We start from the raw sequence: 21,442 nt of genomic DNA on the forward strand, positions 1-21,442 counted from the left end.
CACTGGAATAGTTATTAAGAAACCTAGCGTTCTACATCAGGCACCCTTAAGTATAAATGATTAATATGCTTTGAGTATTTGTGTTTATATGTTGCATTGTTGTGTATATGTTTACTGCATGCATGATAGAGCATAACAAGTAGAATGTACCTATAGGATAATACCTCAGATAGGTAGGGCCTATAGGAAGCGATATTGACAATCACGTGCTTAAGAAATGAATATATAAACATAATTTGCAACAGCAATCATATAATAAACGATAAATAATACATTTATCGCGAACGTAATTCCTGTATTACGTTCTAGAAGTTGTGAAGAAAGAGATGGGTTACCAACAGGGAATCGATGTGAAACATCGGTACCTGCTATTGTATAGGATATGGTACAAAGTGTTAAAGAAGTGGTTGTGGTGATTACAGCAGTAGAAAATGTTGAATTAAATTAAGTTATCGGAGATATGAAGAAAGAAATAATATGACAGACGAATAGTCAGAAAAGTGACAGAAAGTGACAGCAATACAAAAATTTAAAATATACCCAATAAGTATAAAGAAAGCTGTTAATAGTCGCAGAGTGTACAATCTAGAGTAACTTACGATTTTATGAAAAATTTTAAGATTTTTCAAAATACAATTGTGCTCAGACATCGCGTATGACATTGCATAATCGCGATAGGAATGCATAAAAGAATGATTTTTAAAATTTTAGATCATGCATGATATCTTTGTAATGGAACAAGAAAATGTGATTTCGAGCAACTCTTTGGTGATGAGAGGTGTCATCACTCTGAGCTACAATTGTATTAATGATTTCAAACGATTTATGAAAAGTGATTTAAAAGAGCTGGCCAGCCAAAGAATGTTTTGAAATCGTTTTGCTTTGTAAGTAAACTCAGATGTGAAACTCTGCGACGAATAATAAAAGATTCCTAATAAATAAGAATAAGACTTGTAAAATAAACCCCAATAACAGAACAAAGCCGTATTAACGATTATATGCGACAAAGCAAACAAGATTAAAGTAAAGTTTGAATAAGAAGTTATCGCTGGAGAGCATACGCAGGTAAAATGCGATGCACTGACAATATTTAAGGATATAATATTTATCCTTATGACAGAATAAAGGATGAAATGACAGAGAGTCATATTAAACGAAAGAAACACAACGAAAATGCAAGAATGAAGGATATAATGATTATCCTTATATTGAGATAAGTAACATAGCGATCGAAAGACATATCGGAAGAAAAAAATTGAAAGTACTAGAGTGAGGAGACGATTATATAAACGATGAACATCAAGTGATATTTAAAGGACATATAACTTTATCAATATCAGTATTTGAAGATGCAGAAGTGGAAAAAGAAGGGATACGGGCGATAAAGAAGATAATCCAATAAGATGTGAAAGTTTGAAGTTAGATAAATCACGATACAAATGATGCTATTTGAGTGATATTATGTAAAATTACTAATATCAGCATTAAAAGCTATAGACTTCGTTAACAGAAAGGAGAAAGGTTAAGCTATAAGATTCTAATATAAGGAGAAAGGTACATGTATAGGTATACATGTAAGTAAATATAAAAATGGTGAATAATATGAAAGAAAGTATAATGAAGGGACTCATACACCCTCAAGATTTAGTAAGATGAATAGAGAAGTGGAAAGTTCTATAAATATGTCAGAAGAATTATTAGAGTAGAACAGCAATAATGGAGCTATTATAAACGAAGGAAAGACGTAGCGAATACAGTAAGTAAAGGATAAGATGATACTTCATTATTATTGGAAAGATAGGAGTGAACTGTATCTAAGAAGCCACAATGTCAAAGAATGAGAAATGGTATTAGTATAAAGAGATCAAGGTATTTAAAGACAATTAGAACCATGTTATAAGTGCTAAAGAAGCATAAGGAGTGTAGGACAAACAAAAATCGAAACTATTCCCTAATTTTGGAAGTTGCTAAGTCAAGTATGATCTAAGTGCTAAGAAATGATCATGACTAGTATTAAGGCGACACCTTGAAGAATGAGAATAAAATTATGAAGCTATTCGAAAGTAAGAGGAAGAAGTTTAAGATGAGAAAGAAAGTTGATTATACAGTAAGAAGGAATGAAGATTAAAGAAATAAATAAGTTATTAAGGATTTACTGAATCCGTTACAATGAAAGTAATTACGAGAAAAATTCTCGAAACAGTTAGGTGTTAAAGAAACATATAAGATTCTTATAGGGTTATCATAAATAAGAAATTGTGAAGTAAAGGGAAGACAACTTTGACTAAGAAGTCAATAAGAAATTCAAAATGAATTTTAAAAGAGTAATTAGAGGGTAGGTGAAGAAGATAAGAAACTGAGGATAAGAATAGTATCAGTCAAAGAAGAAGGCTGTATAAGTTACACGATTAAGGGTAGCGTGAAGTGGAACGTTTAAGGTAACGGAAAAAGGAATGAAAGATCATAGTCAACAGGTGACATGAGATTCACGATAGATCAGAAAAGCAAAAGAAGGAGAAATCAAAGATAGTAAAGGATGTATCAGGCTTAGCTATGTAAAAGATAGTGAAAAGAGTATTAAGTTTAGCTACGTTAAGAGAAAGTGAAAGTATTTAACATAACGCAAGTTGAGAAAGATTGGTTAATGAAGAATAAAGTGTCAGACAATGATAGAAAGGAGTGAGAAATGACAAGAACCAGTTAAGAAAGGAAAGTGATAATTACAGACGATAGTAAAGATCATAACTGTAAATTATGATTACAAGAGAAAATACTCATAGGGAGTCTGAATAAGGTAAGTACGTCATTAAGATAAAATTGACACGTCGTGACCATTCACGTATAAAGGAGACGAGTAGCAACCCTATGGCTACTAAAAATGAAATGACGAAACGAGAAAACATTAAGTTATGATTAGTTACAACCAAATAGCAACGACGCAAGGATTATGATGTTAAGGATGCAATTACAGCTACATTATTCTGGAAAGACGACAGATGAAACAAGATGATAATGAGAAGATTCTCAACTATACAACAGCAAGAGACTACGTTGACCAAAATAGATAATCGATTAATGGGATCACCGCCATACGTGGAAAGGTAAGAGTTAAGTAAAAGGAAAAGCTGCGATCAAAACGAATTAACGGACGTCAAGGAAATTGTAAGGATGAGTTAAGATCCTAACAAGATTTATGAAAATTCGAGGACGAATTTTTATAAGGGGGGAAGAATGTAATACCCCAAAATGTTTAATTATCTAATTGGACCACGTGTCCAATTTGGACTCGCTAGGGTGGCGATATCAGAAAGTTTTACGATAAATAAGTTTTAGTAGGTCGGTTTTGGAAAGGATTATATGCGAGGAATTTAGTAATATATTTCAATTCATAAGTTAGAATTGGAATTAAGAGGAAAAATGTCAAGAAAAGTCCAAAATAAAGTACAGGGACCAAAGTGGTAATTTAGCCACTTTGTGTCGGAAATGAAAATATTGGATTTTGACAGGAAAGTGTTAATATCGAGTTTCGTATTATTTATTGGATATAAATAATACGTATAAGTCATAATAAAAGGATTTATCGATTTAGTTATGGACTAAATCGTATAAAAGAAAAGTTTAAAGAATAAATGATAATAAACAAAAAGAACAAGGATTAAAGTGGCACTTTAGCCGGATTATATATGAAATGAAAGATGGAATTATAGAAGCAGAGAAGGATCGAGAGAAATGGGAAAACCTTCGACGATACCGTCGTTTCGCCGCCGTTTCGCCGTTCGACGTCCGATTCGAGTGATTTTCGCGGCGATTTCTTCAGAATCGAATCCTCTATCAATCCCGAGCATCAAATCAAGGTAAATATCTCGAGAATTGATACAAAAATAGGATTTTATTGGCTGTTTTGATGGAATTGAGTTTTAGGATTGAATTCGACGTTTTTGAAGTTATTATAGCGTTTTAATGAAAACCGAGATGCGGGTTTTGAATAGTTGAATGTATAGCACGTCGAGATGGCTGAAAAGCCCCGGAAAACGACTTTCCGGGGGGCTGTCAAGGGTGTGCGTTCGCACACATTGAGTGTGCGTTCGCACACTCCTTGAAATTGAGGGTGTGCGTTCGCACACTCATTGTGTGCGTTCGCACACTACCTTAAACTTGGCAGATTCAAAATCCCAACGGTCAGTTTATAGATTTGCCTCTTAGGAACGCCTCTGTCAAATTTCATCTCGATCCGACGGTTCATTTGGGAGAGATCGTCGTTTTACTAAACAGTGTCAGTGTGCAGGCAGCACCTGCGCACTGTCCTGAAAACTCCTTAAAACTTCATCGAAATGAAACTAAACCTTAAAACTTAAAAGCATTATACGTATAGGAATACGAGATTCACGTCTAATCATTAAACATTAATTATTTATCAGACGTGTCAGAGCAGAGAGGTCAGTAGACGTGGGATAGCAAGGGCATATCATTTCATCGACCATATTTGTGATTGGATTGCGGTCACTGTGAGTTGCACTTTACTTTCGTGTATTATATATTAAAGTTATTTTATATAGATATATATACTGTTTATACGCATCGCATTACATATAATTGATTGAAATGTTATATGTTTACTTAATTTATATATACGAGAACTAGTATGCGATCCGAAGAAACTAGCTACCTATTGGGTGTCAATAGGCTGTGTGATCACCAGTATCGAGTCAGTCTAGTATGTTTGCATTGAGAAATGATTTAACACAGCTGGGAGCTGTTGATGAATATGAAATTTACGATTGGGTATATGATTTCGATACGAGAGTGAACTCGGCTACGGTGTAGCCTGGAAGTCCCCGTATCTAGTGGCTGGGCCACCAGCGAGTTGGACTCGCAATTGATATTTACGATTGGGTTGAATGATATATGATTATTCGAGAGATGTGTCGCATGCTAGGATATTAGTTTCGTACGGATCAAATACGTGTTTATATGTTTCATATTATTGTTTTCTTGGAATGCGATGCTATGTTTTTATACTAATACTGTTAGTAAATGTCAACTCACTCAGTATTTCCCAAATACTGACCCCTCACCTTTGATGTTTCCAGGTGCTTAGTGTGTGGACTTAGCTAGAGGCCAATTTTGAAGTCCAGAAGTCAGCTGTATATGTATAGTTTCTGACTTCTGTGAATGCTGCAGTAGTGGTCCCGTGTGACAGAGTCGTAGCCTAGACAGCATTACACATTGAGTGTACATATTACTTGCTGCCCAGTTTATATGTTTTTGTAGGCTACGTGTTTTATATGTTGTGCATGGCACTAGGTGCCAGTGATATGTTGGATACACTAACTGAGGAATATAGTACCGCGAGGCCAGTTCGTACGAGGTACGGTAACCAAAGCCCGCGAGGATAACAGAACAGTTAGTGTAAACGTTTGTGTATACATGTTATGTATACTTGCTTCTGTTGCTTTATGCTATTTGTTTATTATTTGCGAAAAAATTAATAATGATTTAAGGCTTGCTACGGGTTCCGGAGCTACCACTCCCGTTCCCTAGCGCCGGTCGCGGCTCAATAATTTGGGTCGTGACATTTAGCGACGGAAATTTCCGTCGCTAAAGCCCTGTTTTCTTGTAGTGCTATACCTATACTATATATAAAAACACGAATGGAGGGGACAGCCAAATTTACTGAATAATCCTTTTCAGTTTACTACTAAATAAAGGTTTTATAGTCATTAACTAATTAGTTATTTAATTAATCACTATTGTAATTAAAGTCCTAATTAGAATAGATAGCTAAATTATCTCCAATTTAATTTTTAGTATGTAAAAAATAACTAAATTGTATCCAAATTAATAGGAGTACCTATCTTTTAATCTGATTGAAGTGCAAAATTAAAATACTGTATTTATACTATATATAAAAGCACGGATGGGGGGATAGGCAAATTTACTGAATAATTCTTTTCAATTTACTACTAAATAAAGATTTTATAGTCATTAACTAATTAGTTATTTAATTAATCACTATTGTAATTAAAGTTCTAATTAGAATAGGTAGTTAAATTATCTCCAATTTATTTTTTAGTCTGTAAAAAATAACTAAATTGTCTCCAAATTAGTAGGAGTACCTATATTTTAGTTTGATTGAAGTGCAAAATTAAAATACTGTATTTGGTCAATATATTATTATTTAAATTTATATCTTATATTTTTAAAGATATTATTATAAAATTAAATTAATTATTTAATTATGGTTATTATAAAACCAAAAGAAGAATAAATTTAGTATGGAAAAAAATTTAATAACCGAATATATTATATTTACTTTTACTATTAATTATAAATAAAAAATTGATATAATTATAATAAATTTACTAATATGTTCATTGAGGAGTTACGTTACGAGCCACGTGCATAGCACGTAATGCGAAATTAGTATCTAATAAATATGTTTATATTTGAAAATGAAAGTTTACTAATTATATACTTTTATACAATGGCAGAACTAATAGTCTCACTCAGGGGTAAATTTTCTTGGCTGGGTGTTCGGCTATCTTTTTAATCCAAAAAATGTTCCGCTTAGCTATTTTAAAAAAAAAATAGGCTAAACAATATCTAATTTGCTCCGAGATTACAATGAAATTGTATTTTTTACACTATTGAATAGTGAAAATATCATTTTAAATTTCAGCGGAAAAAATATAAAAATAACTAAAAGTTTAATTATAATTTTTCTAAAACAGTGGGAGATAAATGAAAAAAAATTAGCGAAATTTTTAATTATATATGTATTTTTTTTCCGTCCTAACATGTAGTTTGTAAATTTAATGCTTGTTATTGTAGCATATGGAAACTATAATTTTATGAATACATATTTATTTTCGTTATATAGTCTTATATGATAGTTACATGGACGTTTATTTGATAAATATTTTTTGTTTAATTTTACTAAACACGCAATAAGAAACTTAAGAGAAAAAAATTTAATTTAGGTGGAAAAATAATTGAGAGATATACAAGTAATTTTTTTAGTCATTTAGTGAAATATAATAATTTCACAGATCAAATAAATATCTTCTTTTAAAAAAAAATCAAATAAATATCTATTCACTGTCACGTCAATTTATTTTGACTAGATGTGAATATTTTACTGTTATAAAATTGTAGTTTTAATAAATTATGTAGTTACAAATTTAATTTAAAATGTTGGAGCAGAAGATAGAATAAAGTTCCGGCAGAGCTACCTCCAAATAATTAAGTTGATCAAATTCTTCTCCAAGAAGAAAATTCTTGTTTCTTTTCCTTTGTAAAAATGTGCAAATTCTCGTGATTTTCCAATTCCGCGTTTTAGCCACCATCAGCAAAATGGCGACATGGAGCTCTAATCTGCTGCGGTATGGATAAGTAAAAGCGTTGGGATCTGTCCATTTACAGCTGTGACACGTCATCAACTCGGTCCACCGACACAGTGAAACGCGGCAAAGGCGGACCCACAGATAGACGGGAAGAATTTAAAACTAATTTTTTCATGGATTTGCATGCAAAAATTGACTCTCGTCTCGTCAGCATGTGATCTCTTGAATCAAAAAAAGCCTTAATGCGTTAAAAACCCCCGACCTTTCATCCTCTTTTCAATCATACCCCATTTTTTATTTTTTCATTTTAATTATATCTTGAAGCATAAAATTGACCTTTATTTATTTGATAAAATTTCAAAAGAATTCTTCAAAAATGGTCAATTTAATATAAAAAGTTAATTTAATACAAAAAGGATCAATTTAGAGAATTTTTGCCAAATAAAAAAAGGTCAATTTTATACTTTAGGGTACAATTGAAATGAAAAAATATAAAATAGGATAAAATTGACTGATTTGCAACGTCAGGGTAGGATTGAAAAGGGGATGAAAGGTTAGGGTTTTTTTAAGACATTAAGCCTAAAAAAAATAATAGTCCTAATATTTAATTAATTTTTTTTTGCAGAACTATCCAGTTATGTACCGACTTAAATATATATTCATCTATTTGACCTGAACAGTTCCTAACAAGATAAAACTTTCTCAATCAAATGTTAATATATAGCTGATAGCTGTATAATCATACTCGAATCAATATTTTTTTTAATCAAAATTCACGTATCATTTATTAATTAGAGGTTATTGATTTTAAAAAATTCAGATTCTAAAAAATAATCATACTTTTAATTACTAGTATATCCATTTAATCGTGCATTTTAAATAACTAATAATATATCAACTCCTTCTAATTAATTAATAACAAGTGGAACATAAAGAATAATAAAAATAAATCACAATTATGTATATTTATTAATAATATTTATTATCTTTATATTATATGTAGTTATGAACATTAATATTATAAATTGTGTTTAACTATTAAAATTAAAGGGAATATTTTAATTAAAATATTATGAAGGTGGCAATACAACATTGTGTAACTAAAATTATTAGTGACATTTTTGGCTGCTTCAATGCTATAGTGAAGATTCAGGATGTGTTTTTGTGATATGATACGTCGTCTTTGTTTCTGTTTGCGACATTATTTTTTTTCTTGAATGTAGGGTTGATTAAAGGCTCTACATAAAACATTTTAAAATGCTTTGAACAAATAAAATTTTATTCCCTCTCTTTCATTTAATTTTGTTAATAATAATATCTTCATGTTCTAATTAATTAAGAAGTCTTAACATATTTTTTAATGTGGTTTCTTTATCCTTTATCTGAATGATTAAACACAATTACAAAATAAATACACCAATGCCATAAAAAAACTTAGAATGTGTTTTTGTGATATGATACGTCGTCTTTGTTTCTGTTTGCAACATTACCTTTATTTTCTTGAATGTAGGAAAATTAATATGTATAATTTGAAAGCACAACCGATAAATGTAAAATAAAAAACATATTTTATATATCTGATTTTAATATGTACGTGAAACAAAAAATACTTTTTAAATTAGATGAAATGAATGAATTACATGTTGGATTAGACGTTTACCGTTAAGAGTGTTTATTTCATGTATTGGTCGTGCCATGTCATATTTACAACAAGCCAATAAGCATTTGCGATAGAGAATCTTTTAATTATTATTTAATTTTTTTTATTATAAACTTTTTCACATGATTAACGTATCATTGATTTGTTGCACGAATGACATGGCACAACGGTTGTGTATAATAATTTTTCTACCACTAAAATATAAGTTTTGGGGTGCAATTTTTTGTATGCCTTTTATCAATTGGTTACCGCTGAAAATCGAACTCAAAATCTTAATTCTAATATCAATTGTTGGATCAAATATTAGTTATAGTGCAATTAAAATAAATAGTGCAAGCACTATAATTTGGCTGCGATTTGGTCCAACTTGACCACACCAAAAAAATAATGGCTTAATACATAGTTTGACCTTTGAATTTGTACCCTTTTACCCATCTAACCTCTAAACTTAACGTCTCACCTATCGAACCTCTGAACTTGTTAAATAATCCGATTTGACCCCTGAACTTGATAAATTTGTAAATATTGAACCTTTCGTGTCCACCTGTCACTTGAAACATTTTTGAAGAAATTTTGTACGGAGGGGTTCAATGTTTACGTATTTATCAAGTTCGGGGGTCAAATCGGGTTATTTAACAAGTTCAGGGGTTCGATAGGTGAGACGTTAAGTTTAGGGGTTAGATGGGTAAAAGGGTACAAGTTCAGGGGTCAAACTATGTATTCAGCCAAAAATAATTAATATCACTTATTTGGCCTATCATTGTAATATATTTATAATTTTGATACGGATTTATATTCGCAATCTAGAAAACACATTTTTTAAATCATATATTAAAAATCAAGCATTTAATAATAATGTGAAATATTATAATTTAAAGATAAAATAAATGGTAATGCATCATGAATCCACAGCATCAATTTGTCAATTTTTTATTGATAATTAAAAGTATAAACAACTATCAATTTATATTTTAATTATAAAAAAATAATATGACAATTACAAAGTGCTATTAATTTATAATTTTTTATATTTATTTATTGATTAGATACAATAATAAAATACTGAATAATTTAGCTTAAAATTTAATATTTGACTGGTTATCAAATGTAGATAAATTCTGGAGTGTTTATCTCATGCAACCATTACGCCACGTCATTTTTACATCAAGTCAATGAGTATTTACGATAGAGAATTTTTTAATTATTATTTATTTTTTATTATTTAATTTTCCTCATGGCTAACGCATAATTGATTTCTTGTACGAATGATATGACGCAACGGTTGTATTGTATAATTATCCTAAATTCTGAAGCAAATGAAAATTTGATATGAAAATTATAAAGTTTAAAAAGTGTAAATTTGGGATTTGACAACAAAAATAAAAAGAGGTTTGTAATTTGGTACCTGCCTTAATAGCTTTTTGCAAGAGTGATTCAGGCATGATTGCAAAGTGTAGAAATATTTCTCCGCCCATAAAACTATTAATCGTAAATCTACTCTTCTTATCTCAATAAGTCTTTTTTTAAGGTGTTTGTTTGAATTTTATTTTGATTGAATAAACTTTTGAAGTCTTTTATCTCCTCTTCGATCTATTCGAACTTTAGATCTATGTTTTTATAGATCTAAAAATTGGGAGATCACTTATGGATCTATATTAAAGATGGAATTTGAAAAGTTTGAAGCTTCAAGAATCAAGCGGTTTCAAGATCGTATTTTCAATTTGAACCATGTATGTTTTGGGTAACCTTTTGATGGTTGGAAAAAGCCCTAATCGATGACTGTATTAACAGCTCTCATCATTATTTTAGAATAGTTCTCTTAATTTATTGCAGAACCATTCATCTATGTAATTTTCATTCTCATCAATGAAAATTTTAGCCTTTGTTAAAAAAAAAAACAAAACCTATTTAGGCAAAGATTTAGAAAATTATTGAATTCCTTTTTCCTTTATATTTCCTCTCGGTGAGGACAATCATACAACACAACTGTTGCATCATGTCATTTATACAACAAAATGCATTAGTCATGTAGAAATTGAATGATTAAAAAATAAACAATAATTAAAAAAAAAAAATCGCAAATATTTATGGGATTATTGTAAAAATGACGTGGCGCAACGGTTGCATGGGATAAACACTTAGTGAGTGAATATGGACCAGTTAAATTATATAAATTGTTTATCCAAATAAGATGTGTTATATTCAATTGTTAGAAATAATATCAATTTGTTCATTTTTATTTATTAAAGTATGAGATATTTAAAATATGTATTATTGACTATTTTATTCATAGCTTACTTTATTTATATTATTATTGAATGAATATAATTATAATTCATTCAAATGTGGCAAGTGAATAAATTATATCCAACAATTTAAAATATCACGATAACATAAAAAATGTTTTTCTTGAATTATATATTTCTGATGGAAAGCTTTAAGTAAAAACAAAATAGTACTAATTTTTTTTTGATAACAAAATAGTACTAATAGTTAATTTCTTTGTTATAGCAAAAAAAATACAAACTGTAAGTGTATAACTTATTAATATGAAATCATAAAAAAAATTGTTAATATGAAGTGTTGATAATGACAAATATAAAGTAAAGTTTATTCAAATGATGTTTAGAGCTAAATGATTTTAGTATTTTACATTTGAAAAAGTAAAATAAAGAGCAAATAGTGTCTGTTGCAGTTTGGAGCATTCTTAGAATCTGAAATGATTAATATCAGCAATTAGGGGTTGAAAATCTGTCTTAGACTGTCACCTTTTGGACCTGTAAAAAGATTATCATAATAATACCATCATCAATGAAAATAAAGAAAAAATAATTTCTATTTTAAATTATTTCTTTTGGTTGAGCCAAAAAAATATTTATATATATATTTAAATTATTAAACTGAATCGAATTGAATTAGTCGGTTCATATGGATTTTTGATTCGATTTTACTAAAATTCACCTAAATGGAACTAAATATCAATTATTTTATAAAATCAATTGAACTGATGAATTCCGTTTTGGTTTTTGTACACTTTTAGAAGTAGTTATATAACAAATCAAAGTACAAAGTTAGTGAAATAAAATCGTAGTTTGAAAATGTAAAAAAAATTGAAATACATTATGTTAATGTAAGAAGTTAAAGAGTAAACTTTATATTATTAATAATTTCCCCTTTCAATGAATTGCAGAAAATAAAAGTATGGGCACAGTATCCGCCAATTCCGGCGCCGGTCAAATGTAATATTTTAAGTTTTGTAAATGGCAGTCTTCAGATCTACACAGTTCCATAGTAAATTCCATTTGTTTCCTACCCACAGAAATTTAATCAGATAAATGATCTATTTCAAATCATATTTTTAAGAATTTACAGAAAAACTCTCAGAAAGATAGAATTGGAAATATTCCAAATTGCATTTATAAAATTGTTTTAATAGTACAACAGTTTTCATGAAAAAGATAGGATAAAATTGGCGATCTTAATAAGAGTAATGCTAAACATCACGAAATGGCTGATACACGAAATACACTACATATTTGTAAGTGGTGGTAATTAATACTACTAAATGGCTAAATTTCTTCTACATTTGCTAACGTGTATATAGTTGGTAGTTGGTACTTTGTTCAAATTTAAGAAATAAATCTTCAATTTTTTATTTTAATTATTTATTATTTATTTTATAACTCTTAGTCTTAATATTTTATTTTTTGCTCTATGATTTATTTTTATTTACAAAAAAATAAAAATTATACAAAGGCAAAATAAAAATCTTCGATATTCCCCTAAAAGTATGTATCAAACCTTAAAATTTGTTGGATATAAAAAAATCCTCATTGTTCTTAAATTGAACAAAAAAACCTTCCGTCCATAATTTTAACTAATTGCCGATTAGTAGCTGAAGTGACACTAGAAAAAAAATTCAGAAATACTCTTAATGCTTAAAATACTTTTAGTGTCACTTCAGCTACTAACCGGAAATTAATGAAAATTATGGACGAAAGGTTTTTTTTTTTTTTCAATTTAAGAACAATGAGGATTTTTTTATATCCAAAAAATTTTAAGGTTTGATACATACTTTTAGGGGAATATCGAAGATTTTTTTATACCTTTTGCCTTTGTATTATTTTTAGTTTTTTTTAAATAAAAATAAATCATAGAACAAATAAATAAAATATTAAGACTAAGAGTTATAAAATAAATAAAAAATAATTAAAATAAAAAAATTGAAGATTTATTTCTTAAATTTGAACACAGTACCAACTACCAACTATATACACGTAAGCAAATGTAAAAGAAATTTAACCATTTAGTAGTATTAATTACCACCACTTACAAATAAATATGTAGTGTATTTCGTGTCTCAACCATTTCGTGATGTTTAGCATTTCTCTCTTAATAATAACAAGCCGCATACTCATAAATGGCAATCCAGAAAGACAAAAATTAATAACCAAATAATAAGTGCAGCTGCAACACATCTTCTATTAATTAATTATATTTTAGATAGTTCTGGACTAGATTGCTAAAATATAGTATTAAATTGAATTTAAATGAGTTAAATGTATAAATGGAAGGACTGAAGCGATGGTTTGGTCAATGAAGAAATGGTTAAGTTTACAGTAGAATTAAGATGGGCTAATAATCACCGACGGTCCTCGACTTTTACCCTAACCTTCCGTAAACCCCCCAACCTTTCAAAAGCTTCCCTAAACCCCCCAACCTTTGTGGCGGCGCCATTCACGGCCCTTATAGACGAAACTACCCTTTTGGTTTTGGCGGCTGTCCTTTTTTTTGGAAAAAAATAAATAGTGGCGCCACATGTTAATTGACACGTCATTTAATGTCAAAACAAAATTGAAACACCCAAAATACCCCCTAAAAAATTAAACCAAATCAAATTTACTTAATCAAACCCAACCCACGGTCAATCCGCCCGCCAACCCGAACCACTCACCGCACCCGCCGCCAACCACCACCCGCCGCCCGCCGCCGACCCATCGGAATCTGCTCTTGGAGAGCAGATCTGAATCTGTTCTTGGAGAACAGATGCACATCTTTTCTCCAAGAACAGATGTGCAGAAGACGAGCAGCAGCTCGTCTTCTCAGAGAAGACGAGCTGCTGCTCGTCTTCTGAAAAACGGAGAAGACGAGCTGCTGCTCGTCTTCTGAAAAACGGAGAAGACGAGCAGCAGCCCGTCTTCTCAGGGAAGACGAGCAGCAGCCCGTCTTCTCAGGGAAGACGAGCAGCAGCCCGTCTTCTCAGGGAAGACGAGCTGCTGCTCGTCTTCCCAATCGGAGAAGACGAGCAGCAGCTCGTCTTCTCACAACCGGAGAAGACGAGCAGCAGCTCGTCTTCCCCTGAGAAGACGAGCTGATGCTCGTCTTCTCAGATCTGAGAAGACGAGCAGCATCTCGTCTTCTCAGATCTGAGAAGACGGTCGTCTTCTCAGGTGAGAAGACGACGAGCTTGGTCGTTTTCTCACCTGAGAAGATGACCGGAGGCGGGTTCGGTTGTGGCGGTTCGGTTTCAATAATTCAGTGGTTTGAATGGGTTGATTTGCTTTGATTTTTTATTTTTGTTTTAATTAAATTTTAATAGTTGTAAGGGTGTTTTGGGTTTTTCAATTTTTTTTAGATATTTTGCCACATGTCAGATGACACGTGGCGCCGTCTTTTTTTAAGAATTGTAGCCGCCAAAAAAAGACGGCGCTTAGGGGTATTTTCGTCCATAAGGACCGTGAATGAGCGCCGCCATAAAGGTTGGGGGGTTTAGGGAAGCTTTTGAAAGGTCGGGGGGTTTACGGAAGCTTAGAGCAAAGGTCGAGGACCGTCGGTGATTATTAGCCATTAAGATGTGATAAAGTAGAGGAAATTAGAGAGTAGGATTAAAAAAAAGGTGGTGTGGAGTATATAAAAGGGGTGGGTTGGATAGTATTTGAAAGCTTTCACGAGAACACTGTCTTGATTGGATCCATACAAAATCTCTCTCTGTTCCATTAATAAACAAATACACACAGAAGTGAGTGAGTTTTTGATACACTTGTAAATTTCTCTTCTTCTATTATTTTTTTATTTAAAGAACAAGAAGAAGAAGCTGGTGCTGCTGCCGGTGCTGCTTTGTCGTTTTGTTTTGCTGGGTTTAACCGGAATTCACTCATCAATTCAGCCTCATTTTCTGGGATTCCTTTTCGTTTGCTGTTCCTTTATTTACCACTCCAAACTTGCGTTCTTGTTTTGCCCATTTCAGGTAGTCGTTTTTTTCTTTTATTTTGATCACTTTGTTTACCTTTTGCTTGATTTGGATTGATTTTTGTGTTCTCTCTTTATTGATCTACTTGGGTTCTTTCATTTGATGTGCTAGATTGATTGGCCCTTTCATTCTAATGTTACAAACAAAAATTACTATTTTTTTTTTATCTTTTTCTTTGAATCTTAATTACCTTTTCCCCTTTTCCTTTACAGGATTTTGTCTAGAGTTTTAGATGACTTGTGTCGTTCTTTTTTTTTTTTACTGCCCAATGGATCTAGCGCAATTGGCTGTGAATTAATCTTCAAATTTCACAATTTTGACTGTGTAGTAACACTGTTAGCTTATCCCAGTGTCTTAGCTTTACCTCCAATTTGTAACTTGATTAATTTGGAGTAGAGCATTTTATTGGTATCTTGTTTCTTTTGCTTACTTGATTGGTTTGCTTTATTTCTGTTGTTTCCATGATATGTTTGGCTCAGAAAATTAACTGGGTTTGCTTTGAATCTGTTATCTAATTGGTTGTTGTTGGGGTTTTAGCAGGTTAGAAAATGTCTAGGCCTCTGCAAAGAGGCATATCAGGGATGCGGATCTCTGGGAACAGCGATGATTTATGGGATTCCCAAATGAAAGATAAACCAGAAAAGGAAGAGTTGGATAAGAGCCGTTCTTCGGATCACAGTTATTTAGCTCTGAGGTTTCCTTTTCGGATATTTTTCCCTGATAATCTTTCTCCTTCTAAATATGATAGTACTGAAAATGGCTTTGCTTCTGATCCATTCAGCATTGGCACTCCAAGAACCAGGCACAAATTCACTTTGCTCCTTTTGAAGTTGAGCTTAGTTTTCATCTTAGTCCTTGCTCTTACTGGATCTTTTTGGTGGACTTTATCTATAACAAGTTCATCAAGAGGTCAAATTATTCATAATTATAGGCGCCTTCAAGAGCAGCTTGTTTCCGACTTATGGGAAATTGGAGAGTTGTCTCTTGGTTCCCCAAGGTTCAAGGAATTGGAATTCTGTCCTCAGGAGTATGAAAACAATGTTCCTTGCTACAATGTTTCAGAAAACGTCGATGGTAATGAGAATGACCGATTTTGTGGGCAAGTGTCGAAGCAAAGTTGTTTGGCTCTTCCACCAGTAAACTATAAGATTCCTCTTCGCTGGCCAACTGGAAGGGATGTCATTTGGGTTGCTAATGTTAAAATTACTGCACAAGAGGTGCTTTCCTCTGGTAGCCTGACCAAGAGGTGAGCAGAAATTCTTCTATTAGCATACTCTGTTTTAGGTTTGCAGTTCTAGAGAGATCATCAATGTTTTTGTTTTGATTTGGTTTCCAGAATGATGATGTTGGACCAAGAGCAGATTTCCTTTCGTTCAGCCTCTATGTTTGATAGCGTTGAAGACTACTCGCATCAAATTGCTGAAATGATTGGATTGAGAAATGAATCTAACTTTATACACGCTGGAGTAAGTGACTATTTGTAATCTCTGTTACACTATTACACTTTCTTTTGACTCGTTTTGTCTCAAGCTCTTATTATATTGACATCATGGCAGTGCCATATTCCAGCCATGGACACAGTGGTTCCACAAATAACATGGAAAAGAATAGAAGACTTTAGTTTAAACATTAGAGGCCATTTTCAAATTTTCGCTTTTTATCTTCATTTATAAAGTTCTAATGCTAACAGCAGTAAGAATCCTACTATAAATGCAAAACTTATCTGAAAGTGTGCTAGCTTTCTGTTAACTGGCTTAAACGTTTGTGTATGTCTCTGCCTGTATTGTGATGTGAGCTGCTTCTTCCTGCATAACAATATCGTAATGACGATATTAGTTAACCTCTGAAGTATAGGATTAATAACAACTTTTACCGGTTTTTTAACTTCGCAGATAAGAACCATTTTGGACATAGGATGTGGTTATGGGAGCTTTGGAGCACATCTTTTCCAAAAACAGCTTATAACTATGTGCATTGCAAACTATGAAGCTTCAGGCAGTCAAGTGCAACTCACTCTTGAACGAGGTCTTCCTGCAATGATTGGTTCCTTTACTTCCAAACAGTTGCCATATCCTTCCCTTTCCTTTGATATGCTGCATTGTGCACGGTGTGGCATTGATTGGGACCAAAAAGGTACTAATCTCCATTTACACATATTTATGATTTATATTTCTCAAAATTTTACATTAGCATTTAGCATATAATACTATAGATAAAGTTTCTTTAAATTATATACAAGAACATTGATTGGTTATGTCTATGTTATGTGCTACAGATGGTATTTACTTGATTGAAGTGGATAGAGTTTTAAAGCCTGGTGGATACTTTGTCTGGACTTCACCTCTTACTAATGCTCGTAACAAAGAGAATCTGAAAAGGTGGAACTTCATTCGAGTTTTTGCAGAAAATCTGTGTTGGGAGATGTTGTCTCAACAAGATGAAACTGTCGTATGGAAAAAGACTGCTAAAAAGGGTTGCTATAGTTCCAGGTAAGGCATCTGGCTTATTGATTTTATCTTGTATTGATATAAGCATTGTTGCTCAAATTTACGCAAGGGTGTCAGACACACAGTTCAGAAATAGTTATAGGTTTCTGAAATATCTTTGTTTGCAATAATTAAAAGGCTAAGACCTGAAAATGGGTAATATAGAGTGAAGAGGCATTTTCGAAGATGAGATTTGAGATTTAATATGCAGGCACTTGCCTATATAAATAGATCATCATACTCAATTTTCTCCTTTGTGTATCTAGGAAACCTAGTTCAGGCCCTTCACTCTGCAGTAAAGGCCAAGATGTTGAATCTCCTTACTATCGACCACTGCAAGCATGCATAGCTGGAACACAAAGTCGCCGATGGATTTCCTTAAAAGAGAGGCGTACTTGGCCTTCTAGGTCTCACTTGAGCAAGAACGAGCTTGCAATATATGGTAATTGGTAGTTCTATCTTGGCATGTGGAAATAAAAGACAAAAAGCTTTAAGCTGGTATTGATATGTTTCTTTGTTCCTATTATTTTTATAATACTAATTGCTTTCATAATTTAACAGGTCTGCATCCAGAAGAATACACAGAAGACAGTGAAAGCTGGAAAACTTCAGTCAGTAATTATTGGTCACTTTTGTCCCCATTAATATTCTCAGATCATCCAAAAAGACCTGGTGATGAGGATCCATCTCCGCCATATAACATGCTCCGAAATGTGCTTGACATGAATTCTCATTTTGGTGGCTTTAATTCTGCGCTATTGGAAGCTGGAAAGTCCGTATGGGTTATGAACGTGGTGCCAACAAGTGGACCTAACTACCTACCCATGATTCTTGACAGGGGCTTTGTTGGTGTACAGCATGACTGGTTAGTCTATCGTCAATCTCCATCTTTTTTTGTTTCGTCTTTCCTAAGCTTAGTAAACTCTATATGAATAATGTTCTTCTACCTGGGAATTGAAACTTAACCAGTCCGAAGCAATTGCACATGATTAGTAAAGCATATGCTATAATAGTCAAATTCCGAGAGTAGTCAACTTGTCATTTTTGTTTGAGATAGACAAATTATAAAACACAAGATCTGCATCTGTTTCTTTGTCTGCCTGGTTCCAATATACCCTTCTATAAGTAGGATTATCCTGAAGGATCTGAACAGATTGCAAAAAGAATATGCTGCTAAAGCCCAGAAGTTCCTAGACCAACTGCAGATCATTATGGAAATGTTGACAGAAAATTGCTTAATTTTAACTAATAGCAGTACAGAAGTAAATAAATCCTTTTAAGTTCCGAAACATGAAGATGTAACTACTATGCTAATGTAGTAGGATAAATTCACTGCTCCTTAGAAACAATGTTTAACTAAAGGGCATGTTGTCACTAAAGTTTTCGGAATCTTTTGCTGACCATTTCTGACTTTCAATATATCTTAATTTTGAAACATACACAAAAGAAAAAAGTAATTTCCCTGATTTGGATCAGCAGATCATAGTTCATAAAGTCTGTTATGTTTTGTACTCTGATTGTTAGATGAATCTTTCTTGTGTCAGGTGTGAAGCATTCCCAACATACCCAAGAACATATGATTTAGTGCATGCATCAGGGCTTTTATCTCTTGAAGCTAATCATCAGCGCAGGTGTACCGTGCTGGACATCTTTACTGAAATTGATCGATTACTTCGTCCAGAGGTACCTGTTTACCCAAGTATATTAAATTTTATATTTAATTATTATGGCTGGAGTGGAAAATTTTATCAAGCCATTTCAAATCAAATGTCATTAATTATTCTGAGCATAAATGCAACAAACTCTAGATGTACGCATTGTGGTGCTGTGTCGAGAATTTAAATTTCTAAACTGTTTAATAATTTTGCTCTAGATTATCGTCCCAAATCATCCTTACAGTTGTTGCTCTTTGAAACAATTAAAGAGATTTAGCGATTGAGAACTTGCAGTAGGACAAAAGTGGTGACATTTGTTAAATTCCTTTTGCAAATCATCCCAATTTGGTTTGAGAAACTAAAAACTGTCCTTATTTATGTTTTAATTCACCTGTTAATCTTCATCGTTAAAAGAAAGCTTTCTGCTACTGTATATGCTTGCGCAGGGATGCTCTGAAAATTGCATTTCATTAATGCTCTCCCGGTTGGGACCTCTTGTATAACATAAACCACCACGAGTTCTCTCATGCTGATGCTATAAATTAATTATCCTTATTGCATAATTCAATTTTATTAGCTCAAGCATCTAAGTTTCCATGTTTTAAGTTATCATGCTTACACTTGTGATATGTGAGTTGATTTAGACGGTTTCTATTTTTGATCATGCATTAGGAAATCTGCAGTATAGATAAAAGATTTGAAACTAACGTTACTCGTTGGTGCAGGGGTGGGTGATAATACACGACACAGCTCCACTCATTGAATCAGCAAGAGCTCTAACTGCACGGCTGAAGTGGGAAGCACGAGTTATAGAGTTCGAGAGTAACAGTGACGAGAAGCTCCTGATCTGCCAGAAACCTTTCTTTAAGAAACAAGCAAGCTGATCGTGATTTTCTCAACTGGAGCCTGACAAGTTAGATCATATTGTTCGTATTGATTTTGCAATATTTATTAACGAGCCTTAGCTCGAGTCGTTAAATGGAGGAATCAAAAATTTTGAGGAGAAAGAAGAAACCAGAAAACAGAGAAGAAGCAAGAAAGTTTGGAGAATCAAACCACAGTTCCTATGAGGCCGTAAGGCAAACATAGGGCCATGTAATTACTTGCCGAGCAAACAACAAGTATAGAAGCAAATTTATTTATCAAACTTTGGATGCATTTGTCAGATTACAACCATACACCACATGACTAAGACTGTGAAGATGATTTCAGAATAAGTTAGTCTTCTTTGATGTCGTATATAAAAAAGAAAGGGAAAATGCTTGGCAGTTCATTCTATGTGAAAGAATATTCATTCATATATTTTTTATTAATATATTTCAATTAATTTCACCATTCAATGGAAAACACAGATCCGGCTGTTCTGTGATTGCTATTGTTCTGGAATTGAAAATATTTGCAGTTGTACACTTATGGAGCGTCATTCTACAAGTTGGTGGCTCAATTAACTCTTTTTGGGTACTGCACGGCAAATGATGTTTATAAAAGAGAGAAACCAAATAACTGCATTTGCAGGAAGTGAGACAAGACAATGCTGCAATATATTTTGTAGTATCCCAATTTACTATGAGTTATGGCCCAATGGTTCGGCTCAGTACTTTGGTATGTTCTTTGTAAGGGGAATTATATGACCAGTCACCTCTTGTCTCTATATATGTCATTCAATGCGTGTAATAAATGTTTGTCATCTACCCTCTAAAACAGCCAACTTCATACTGCTCATTATTCAAAACATACATGAAATTTGCTACTTTTCAATCCTAAACTTTACTGCTGTGCATTATTTTTCAGCGCAATACATCAATTAAGGATAAATTCATAGTATTGGATTGGACAAACACATCTATAAATTGATTAACTGAGCTCATTTTACCCTCGAGGTGGCAAAAAATAATTAGAGCTGAGGTGACGACAATTATAGGACTATTTTATAATGTTTCTCAGCTTCCAAACTCCAAAGGTCCAATTTATCGCCATCACTACAAGGCGAAACCAAAGATAAGGAGTTCAAGCTATTCAGTTTTCTCATGTAGTTAAACGCTTTTTTT

The 21,442-nt window shown here is 32.4% G+C and overlaps 1 protein-coding gene across 3 annotated transcripts; it reads left to right on the forward strand.

Annotated features, from left to right (window-relative positions):
* The first annotated feature begins 14,880 nt into the window (after positions 1-14,880).
* On the forward strand, positions 14,881-20,729 carry LOC126678712 (probable pectin methyltransferase QUA2). 3 transcript variants are annotated; one of them, XM_050373622.2, is made up of 10 exons: positions 14,881-15,250; positions 15,791-15,947; positions 16,035-16,499; positions 16,590-16,719; positions 17,146-17,386; positions 17,529-17,742; positions 18,006-18,181; positions 18,301-18,604; positions 19,284-19,422; positions 20,120-20,729. In XM_050373622.2, the coding sequence occupies exons 2-10, from the start codon at positions 15,802-15,804 to the stop codon at positions 20,276-20,278; spliced, it is 1,974 nt and encodes a 657-aa protein (XP_050229579.1). In that variant the 5' UTR covers positions 14,881-15,250; positions 15,791-15,801; the 3' UTR covers positions 20,279-20,729. The 3 variants fall into 3 exon arrangements, with proteins under 3 accessions (XP_050229579.1, XP_050229565.1, XP_050229571.1); XM_050373608.2 differs by having other exon boundaries at positions 15,791-16,499; XM_050373614.2 differs by having other exon boundaries at positions 15,794-16,499.
* Positions 20,730-21,442: the final 713 nt, after the last annotated feature.

This window comes from Mercurialis annua, linkage group LG1-X (assembly GCF_937616625.2).
Source record: "Mercurialis annua linkage group LG1-X, ddMerAnnu1.2, whole genome shotgun sequence".
Taxonomy (NCBI): domain Eukaryota; kingdom Viridiplantae; phylum Streptophyta; class Magnoliopsida; order Malpighiales; family Euphorbiaceae; genus Mercurialis; species Mercurialis annua.

Coding starts and splice junctions, on each gene's coding strand:
- LOC126678712 (XM_050373608.2), top strand. CDS start 15,802: ATGTCTAGGCCTCTGCAAAGAGGCATATCAGGGATGCGGATCTCTGGG. Junction 16,720..17,145: donor CTAACTTTATACACGCTGGA/GTAAGTGACTAT, acceptor TTAACTTCGCAG/ATAAGAACCATTTTGGACAT. Junction 17,387..17,528: donor CATTGATTGGGACCAAAAAG/GTACTAATCTCC, acceptor TATGTGCTACAG/ATGGTATTTACTTGATTGAA.